Source organism: Plectropomus leopardus, chromosome 14 (assembly GCF_026936395.1).
Source record: "Plectropomus leopardus strain MGB_pleo_1.0 chromosome 14, ASM2693639v1, whole genome shotgun sequence".
In the NCBI taxonomy this organism is placed as follows: domain Eukaryota; kingdom Metazoa; phylum Chordata; class Actinopteri; order Perciformes; family Serranidae; genus Plectropomus; species Plectropomus leopardus.
In genome coordinates, this window is record NC_142189.1 from 6,906,283 (window position 1) to 6,915,867 (window position 9,585).

At 38.5% G+C, this 9,585-nt stretch overlaps 1 protein-coding gene across 1 annotated transcript; it reads right to left on the reverse strand.

Moving 5' to 3' along the window:
• Window positions 1-218: 218 nt before the first annotated feature.
• Window positions 219-9,317, reverse strand: golga5 (golgin A5). Its single transcript, XM_042500103.2, has 13 exons — window positions 9,112-9,317; window positions 6,491-7,147; window positions 5,459-5,671; window positions 5,154-5,373; window positions 4,532-4,655; window positions 3,688-3,891; window positions 3,410-3,580; window positions 3,006-3,134; window positions 2,139-2,237; window positions 1,788-2,010; window positions 961-1,060; window positions 753-816; window positions 219-672 (listed from the first exon to the last, which is right to left on the reverse strand). The coding sequence occupies exons 2-13, from the start codon at window positions 7,137-7,139 to the stop codon at window positions 592-594; spliced, it is 2,277 nt and encodes a 758-aa protein (XP_042356037.2). The 5' UTR covers window positions 7,140-7,147; window positions 9,112-9,317; the 3' UTR covers window positions 219-591.
• Window positions 9,318-9,585: the final 268 nt, after the last annotated feature.

A 9,585-nucleotide genomic window follows, 5' to 3' on the forward strand; every position in this document is an offset into this window, starting at 1 on the left:
ATGAATATAGTTCACCGAACACATGTTTAGCATGTCCATACTGACAAAAGCTTAAACATATATACAAATTGTATGCCTGACCTAAGCTAATAAACAGAAAATGAACAGATTAAAAATGAATAAAATTACCTGAAAATTTGCAAACCACCAACCGCCCAAAAAAGTAAAAAAAAAAGAAAAAAGTAAAACAAACAAAAATACAAATCTGTCAGACTGTGTTGTTTCTTCTAACTTCTTTATTAAAAGATTCTTTTTTTTTACATAGTGTTAAATACAATCTCTCAAGAGACAAGAGGTCTGAAAGCAGATAATGAGAAGAAACAGATGTGAGATCACCTTTGATTCCTTTCAGCAGACCACCAATACAATATATCACTCTGTTAACATTTAAAACTCAATGCAGCTCTCAGTTTTAAATCTTCAGTTGTAAAAAATAAAGGATAAATCAGAGGAAATGTCTTTAATTCATAGCATTTCTGTGCAAATCAGGGAGAGTCAGGACCCAGAGCCCATTTTTCAGCAGCTTGTACCATCCTTACAAGGCCTGAGAACAAACATCTTTTAAACACCAAACGCTAAATTTTAAGCCTCCTATCTTCCATCAGGGTGACCATGGTGCATTTCTGGTGTGTAAGTCAGCAGAACAATCATGACCCAAAGGTGCAGTACCGCCTGTAAAAAGCAGTTAAAATGTTCATTTCTTTAATAACCAGAGATACCAAAAAAATATACCAGTTTTTCTAAATACTCACCATGTACAGGATAACAAAAACTCTGGCCATAGGGTAACGCCTCAAGAAGATGCCCAGTCTGATGCTAAAATGACAATTTTCCATTTATCAGAGGGGATTGTATTTCACACACAAACGGACACAATGTAAATATTGTAATGTAACCTCCAAAACATAAGTTGGCAGTGGCGTTTTAAACAAAACAAAAAAACAACCAAAAAACAGTTACCTGAAGCGGTCGATGGTGCTGGCTGCCTTGCGTACTTTGCCATACACTCCTGGACTGTCCTGATCACTGAAAAGGACGGGTGTGTTTCTTTGTCGGGCCACTGAAAATACAACACAGAAAAAAATAGAACTAGGAATGAAACCTGAAAAAACAAAAAAGGATATGTCCCGTTTCAAAAGGCTTATGTTGTTATGTCGGCTTATGTTATTATTTTTTTTAAACTGGTCCAATACTGAGCAAGACCACTGTATTTTGGCAGCAGTGAAACCCACCAGACTCCATTTAAATAAACAATAATTTTATCATTTTTAAACACAATTAATCAAAGTCTAAAGAAATTTTTTTAAAAAGTTAAAAAAAAAAAAAACAGAGACAAAAAAATGACCCCAAACGGTTCTGAAATTTGAAAAAAAGGTTTATTTTTCTGTAACATAATTTTAAATATATAATTATAATAATTATGAATATCATTTTATGGGCATCTTTTTCCTTTTTAAATATCCCTTTCCTTTAAAAAAACAAACTATTATCCAGGTTTTTTAAATTTCCTCCTTATCAAAAAAGATATTATTATTAGTTATTATTAGGACTTTTACTATCCAGGTCTTTTTCTTGTCACACTTTATCAATTTTTGCAATGTGTGGGATATTTCCTACCAAGTTGCGAACTGCCTGTCTCCCATGTTTTCAAAATAAATCAAACCAGTTTACTCTGGTTTCAAAGGGTTAAACAGCCTGTAAAGAGCGCCTGAACACAGAACAAAAAACTGTTGTCGATCTAGGTTTCAAAGGTTTAACAATCTGACCCACATCCACACCTCTCCTACCTGGTCCCTCCAGACCGCTCATGTTGATGCTCGGCCCGCCGCTCTGTCCTCCCTGAGAGTTCTTCAGCTGCTGCTCCAGACGCTCCAGCTGGAAGACCAGAGAGCTTTTCTCCGTGCCCAGAGCCTCCAGCATCGTCTGCTTCTGGATCAGCGTCTCCGTCAGCTGGTGGAGACGATTCTCCAGCTCTGTTTGGCTGCTGCTGCTGAGAGTTTTGTTGGTCAACTGGAAGAAAGCATCATCAATAATATCATGTTTCTGTCTGTCACAGAGCAGATAATGACCGAGCAGCCCTGGACTCTGGAAAAGGGACTCTACATTTACATGCGCTGTCTAATTATAAAGGGACTGACCTGGTTCCTGAGTTTTTGGATTTCATCTTCTCTGTCCTTGATTCTGCTCTGCAGAGTGGTTTTGGCTCGATGTTGCTCTTCCTCCAGGTACTGCAGCTCCTAAAGAAAACGCAAAAACATCCCACATAAATTAAGAATATAAAATAACAGGAAACACATTACTCCAATTTTAATGAATTTACACTGTCTGCCCATTTGTTTTAGGATTGATTTTAAGATTTTACTATTTACTTTTGAAGCCCTTCATGGCCCAGAATATATATCTGAACTGCTGTCCCCCGTACCAACCAGTCCGCAACCTCAAATCCTCAGACAGGAACCTGCTGTTCCACAACACACTTACAGACTAAAGTCGACCGAGCGTTTGCTGTAAAGACTCCTCGGCTGTAGAACGATCTGTCTGAGGAACTCTGGCTTCACTACCTTCTTTTAAACCACTTTTAAAGACTTATTTTTTATTGATAGGTGTTGTTATGATTTCTCTTTAAAGGATTCTTATTGTTAATATTACGAAACTGTACCTTACTTCTGACAATGCACTTAAATTTTGCACTGCTCTGTTTGATTTTTCTTTTGTGTTGTACTTTTTGCTTTGTAAGAATTTCCTGTGTGTGTCTTATTGTGATTTTGTGTGTAAAGCACTTTGTAACATTGATTTGATAAGTGCTACAAAATATACATTATTGTTTTATTATTATTATTATTATTATTATTATTATTATTGTTGTTGTTGTTGTTGTTGTTGTTGTTGTTATTATTCTTATTATTATTATTATATAAAAGTTTAATCAGACATTTAAATGAATGATAGTTATGAATGTAGTTTAAGGGAAAAATGTGCGGCACTTTATATATTTCCTCCTTTACCTGTTTGTAGCGCTCGACCTCAGCCTCCACCTCTTGCTTCGCTCTGCTCTGTAGGACCAGTTGCTCCTCTAGCTGGAGCAGCTGATCCCGCCATGTCTCCGCCTCCGTCACGGCTTGATTCTCCAGATCCTGCCACAAAAAACATGTCTCACTTGAACAGATTAGTCAAAAAAATAAAATTAAAAAACAATAATTGTGCAACAGAGCTCTGCATATTTTTAACTCTGGATTTGCTCATTTTAACCCCAGTTTTCCTAAACTTAGATTAGAACTAATCCGGTACTAATCTCTGCCGGTGCAACCCAGCCATAAACAGATTTACAAACATCACAGTGCAGCCATCAGATACACAAACACCAATACAGACAATCCTTTTCTCTATTTTCTGCCCTTTAAATCCTCACCTGTATTTCTATTCGAAGCGTGTGCACTTGCCCCTGTAGTTTTTGGATGTCCTCCTTCTGCATTTCCCTCTCATGACGCAAGTCCTCCAGCTCCAGAGCCATGGCCCCGCTGCCGTCCACCGTCTCCAGACCAGATCCCTCCTTCAGGCTGCTGATTAGCTTTTCTTTGGACTAGAGGAACATTTAAAACATAATCAACAACAGTTAATCAAAAGATGACAAAAAGAAAAAAAAAATTGCAAAAGAACACAAAAATATTTTAAATAAATTTGTCTCACTTGTAGGATGCGTGAAGCTTTGTGCTTGTAGTCCTGTAACTCCTGTTTGGCGGTCTCAGCTGCAGCTTTGGCACTTTTCAGTTGCTGCTGGAGGTCTTCGACCCTGAGCCTCTCCTCTGCAGCTCGCCGCTCTGCTGCAGTCACCGTCTCTGCGAGGGTCTGCCTCTCAGCCTCCGCTTTGGACAGGCGGCCAGCATACTCACTCTGCACAAAAACACAGAATTAAGAAATCTGATCTTTTCCAAACTTTCAGTGGAGACTGAACTGTCATATACGCTCACCAGCCACTTTTTTAGGTTCACCTGTTCAACTTCAAGCGTGAACTGGGGCCCAGCCTCATGTATTAAGCCCCCCAAGTCCCCTTATAACCAAATGAGCATCGTTTAAATGGCACCAACCTACCGGAGTATTGTTGCTGACCATGTCCATCCCTTTATTACCACAGTGTAATCATCTTCAGATGGCTACTTCAAGCAGGATAACGTGCAGGATGTCATGTCATAAAGTTCAAATCATCTCAAAATTGTTTCTTGAACATGAAAATGAGTTTACTGTAACCAAATGGCCTCCACAGTCAGATCACAATCAAATAAAGCACCTTTGAGGAGTGGGAACAGGAATTTCCCATCATTGACGTGCAGCCGACAAATCTGCAGCAACAAAGTGATGCTATCATGTCAATAGGGACCAAAATCTCTGATGTTTCCAGCACCTTATTGAATGTATGCCACGAGGAATTAAGGCAGTTCTGAAGGCAAAAGGGGGTCCAACCCGGTACTAGCAAGGTGTACCTAATTAAGTGGCAGCTGAGTGTTAAAAGGAAGATGTATGGCATCATGTGCACCTGCATCTGCCGGTAGTTGTCCTGTTCCCTCCTGAGGCCCAGCTCAGCCTCTCGCAGCCTCTCCTGTATCGTTTCAAGAGCTTGGGACTGCAAGCTGCTCCCCTCTGTGTGGTCCTGCATGATTCTAAAAACCAGACGTGAAAATATATAAACCAACTCATAAAAAGCTAGATCTGATCTCTACTTAACAAGGTGTTCATAATAATAATGATGATTACAACAGCAGCAACAATAATAATAATAATAAATAAACAACAACAATATTAATAATAATAGAAATGATATCTACAAATAAAAGTTTCAAAATATTTCTATTTTGACGTATATATAATAATAATAATAATAATATATACATTTTTTTTGTAGGCGCCTTTCAAAACACGTAAGTTCCCCTTAAAAGACTGAGTTAAAGAACAACAGTGTAACAGCAGATCCATTAAATTAAGTTTTAGTATACTATTTAGTATTTTAGTAATTAGTATAAAATCATTATGTACAAAGGTTCAGTGTGACCGGATCAAACTCAATATGCAAGTTTAAAAAGATGCATTTTAAGATGAGATTTGAAAACGGAAAGCGAGTCAATGTTGTGGATGTATAAAATATATATATAAGAGTGTACCTTGAGCGTTCCTTCTGTGCCTCCTCTAATGCGGCACTGCGGGACTTCAGCATCTGATCGGCTTCATCAAGCCTGATTTTTAGGACTGCGAGTTGACCATCTTTGGCAGAAAGGGCCTCTGTTAGGTCATCAACCTTTGACCGAAGCTCCCGTACCATCCGGTCGGTCTGAGACTGCTCCGAGTTCCATCTGTCTGCACGCATGCGGGCCTGGTTCAACTCTATATGAGCACAAAACCACTTAATGAATACAGAGGGAGAGGTGCAGAAATGTAGACCATAGTTCCTGTTAGGTGCATTTCTCACCGTCTTGTAAGTCTTTTGCTCTCTGGATGACTGAAGCCATCTCCTGGTTGAGGGAGGACACCTCACTGCGCAGGAGCTGGTTCTCCAGACGCAGACTGGACAGGATCTGGCTCTGTGGCTCCTCTGTGGGAGGTGGAGGAGGAAGAGCAGGAGCCTCCTGTCTGCTGGACTCTTGAGGGACAGCCAGGCCTGAGTCTGAACTCTCAGGTGTGTCTGGTGGCCAGGCAATACAATTAAATGGAAAAAAAATAATAATAAAAAAATAAACATATTAAAATAAAATAAAATAAAATAAAGTAAATATATTTCAGATATAAATCAGACATATATTTATGTAGATATGGTAGGGCAGGGCAATATACTGATATTACATTAATATAATAATGTGAGACTAGAATTCTTCTTAGATTTTGAGTAATGTACAAAATAGTAAGTTGTTTTTTCCTTATTTTGAAGGCTGTATTACAGTAAAATGATGTGATTTTCTGAACTTTCCAGACTGTTCTATTATTTGCCTTTATTCACTCAGTCCTTCTAAACACATTACTGATGATTATTTGTCAAAGTCTCATTGTGATAATATTTTGTGAAACAACCAATAGTCAAACCTACAATATCGTCACAATATCTATATCAGGGTATTTAAACAAATATATTGTAATATTTGATTTTCTCCATATCACCCAGTCCTTAAATAAGGCAAGAAAAATATGACTGCCTCTCTTTTGTGTTGTACAGCTGTCCATCAACAGGGGGACAATAATTTTGTTTTTACTTTTATTTGCTTAATTTCATGTAATTCAATTGTAATGTATTGTACTGTTACTAATTTCTTGCTATTTTGGAGTCATTTCTTGGTAAGTTGCATGTTGCCGTCCTCTAATGTTTTTAAAAGAAATCAAGCCATTTTGCTCATCTATCAAAGGGTTAATGAAACAATTTTACTATTACCACAGTGATATCATACCTTGGTATTTTTACTGCTTCATGAATGAATGTGGCACTTTTTGATTGGGGTCATATTAATCATACCTTGGCTTGGGTCTTTTGCAGAGCTCTCCTCTGATGTTTTGATGCTGTGAGCAGACAGTGAGCTCATGCTTGAGGCCCTGGATACACCCCGGGTTGAGGGGGGCGTCGACGGGACAGAGGGGATATGAGGAGCAGCGGAGGGAGGAGGTGTTGGGTTTTGGGCCTCAGTAACCGGAGCTGCCACTTTCACAAGATCTCTTCTTGAATCCCTCCTGTTGCTGGCTGGAGGGTCAGAGCTGTTCAGAAAGTTAAAGAGCATGTCGTCATCCACATCCTGCTCGCTCTTTCTGGGCCTCACAAAGCCAGATGAGGCTTTGGCAGAGTTGGAGGCCCCGCTGCCAGAACCAGAGGGGACACTGGGAATGTTGGCAGTACCAGCCAGCAGGGTCGCGCTGGATCTCTTGATGTTGCCAGCTGCTGCGGAGATGTAGCTCTGAGCAGCATCAGAGGATGCATATTCATGGTGTGTCACAGCTGCGTGGGTGTTGTATGCAGCGTCGTACTCAGGTTTGACGATCGGTTCGACTCCATAAGATGATGAAAAGGAGGATGTTCTCTCCTGTTTTTTGGTCAGGGCGGTGGCAGCTCCTTGGTCCACTTTATTCAGGAAGTCTTCAGCTTTTCCAGCCAACTCAGCAAACCAAGACATTTTGGGTCCTAAAGGCAGAAACATAACAGTAAGATCTGAGGATGACATGGACCTTTTAGCCAACAGATTCCAACTTGACAATTAATATATATTTTAGGGGTCATCAGGTTACTGGGGCTTATATTTGGCATTTTGCCGATTATCTGTATCTGCGTTTTTTTTTTTCATGCTAGCCGATAAAATTAATGAATTAAAAAGTCCAAAGAAAGTATGGGAGAATGGGAGGAACATTTACTTTGTAAAACCTTGGGAACTTGTTTTTTAAAATTCATTTTTATTTAAATTTTCGCTTGACTTTATACAAAAAGTTGCGGAAAAATGTCTGTATATGATGTTAAAAGTTTCAGTATTGATTGACATTTGCCAAAGGCATTTAAACAGAGTTTAGTGTTGGAGTTTGTTATATTCCAAATTCTATTTTCATTTTTATCGTAAGTGCATATTGGTTCCAAGTATTGGTTATTGGTCTTATTAACTACTAATAATCAGTATCGAAAAAATTCAAGTAATCAACAATATTTTTTTAAAGTGAAAATAAAATGCAAAAATTACCATTTCCACTAAAATCTCATCTCATGTTGAGGAAAAAAAAGCATAATTTATCTGAAAGTGTGACTTTCACAAAAATTCTGGTAGTTTCTTTTCTCAATAAAACCAAGGACTGTCATGGCTGACAGGTGACCTGATGGTCACCAATTTGATCCCCTGACCAACAGGTAATACTGTGTGAACCCCTTTGATTATCAAGAGGGCCACTTTGGAAATAAGTGTTTTTAGTGATGTTTTTAGTGCTATCTTCTAGGGCTAAAAAAATCTGAGTATAAATCAAATCAAATCAAAACAGGATAAATTTGGGCACGTTACCGCCACCGAGGTACCCCTAAGCAAGGCTCGTAACTGCTGACTGTTCAAGAGGAGCAGCTCAGTGCCAAACTGATCATACTGTGGCTGTATTTGACAGCTTCTGAGTGTAATCAGGGCGTTCCTGAAAAGAAAACTTGGCTCTCAGCTGTTCTCAACTAACCAAAACAAGCTGTAAGGTCCACACTCCTTTGTAAGTTATGTTCAAATAAAGTCAGTGAGTCACAGTTCCTGCAAAGTCTTGTTTTATAACAGCTGTACTGTATGCATTTGTTATATTATAGTACTTTTTAAAAGTATCTTTGTCATGTTTTGTTGTAATTTTCCTATTCCATATTTATGTTCTTGCCTTCCATACATTTAGCAGAATTTTTTGCACAAAGCGACGCACAGTAGGTGCATTCATACCACGCAGGAGAATGAGATAGATATTATCCTAAATTGGGAACGTATCTGTTTTAAACAAAAATTATGAAAACAAAAAAAACAGTTACTTAAGGTTAAGATTAATTCAGGGCCATAGCTTGGGTCAGAAATCATGCAGCATTTTGTTCGCAGCCTGAGACTCAAACTCGTCTTGTTAGATTTCATCTTTTACAGTTTGTATCGTCTTTTAATGCATTTATTTTAATATTTCCTAAAAACTTCTAAAAATGTGCTTTATTCTTTTTGACCTTTGTATATGTATTTTGTTCTGGCCTTTTTGCTTTCTCTGTTTGGCTTGATTGTTGATGTTGATTTTTATTCTTCCCTGAGTTCCTGCTTTTTCTTTGTCAATCAAAGCACTTTGTAAACAACCGTTTTTAAAGGCGCTATATAAATAAAGTTATTATTATCATTAGTATTATTATAAACTCCTCTATCAATACACAGTTTCTACACAGCTAGCATGCTAGCTGAACAAATCAACAGTCAGAGCTGCCAGGTTGGTTATTTTAACGACAATGGATTGTTTCTGGGACACATACGTGGAAATAACAGAGTTAAAACAGGGGTCATCTGCAGCTGCAGTAACGTTATCATAAAGTAAACACAGCTGGTTCAGCATAAACTCCATCACTGCTGAAGCTAACAGGCTAGCTGGATGCTAACACAAAAGCGTCTAACGTACCGTTTTGAGACGACGTCCAAATGTCCAAATGTCTCCGGTCAGCTGGCTACCGCCGGGGCTTAACTGGTGAGCATGAACGGGAAAAAACTGTTTGTATAAACACGGTCAAATGTCATTATCTGTCAAAGAGGATATTTGTGATCATCTCAATACGTGGACCAGGAAGCGCTGCCGAGCGAGGACCCCAAAACAGAGCGACCTCACACAAGCCTGAGCAAAAATTAACCAATGAGAGTTCAATGCGCATCACCCAGCTCCTGCTTATTTCTACACTCCCATTAATATCATAATATATAAATGTAAGACGATAATAAACAAAGACGATTTAGTGATTAGTAATTTATCTTGATACTTAATCTTCCGACTGTTCACCTTTAACTCTTTAAAACCTGGATCAACATCACTTTTCTTGTGCTGCTTTCAGATGCCTCTCACAAGTGTTTAAACCATTAAACCCTGAGAAAATATGTTTAA

Excerpts from the sequence above, each read along its gene's own strand:
- golga5 (XM_042500103.2), bottom strand. The coding sequence starts at position 7,139 with ATGTCTTGGTTTGCTGAGTTGGCTGGAAAAGCTGAAGACTTCCTGAAT. Across the intron at positions 4,656-5,153 it reads GCACAGAAGGAACGCTCAAG|AATCATGCAGGACCACACAG; the intron begins GTACACTCTTAT and ends TCTGGTTTTTAG. Across the intron at positions 3,135-3,409 it reads CGCTTCGAATAGAAATACAG|GATCTGGAGAATCAAGCCGT; the intron begins GTGAGGATTTAA and ends TTTTTGTGGCAG.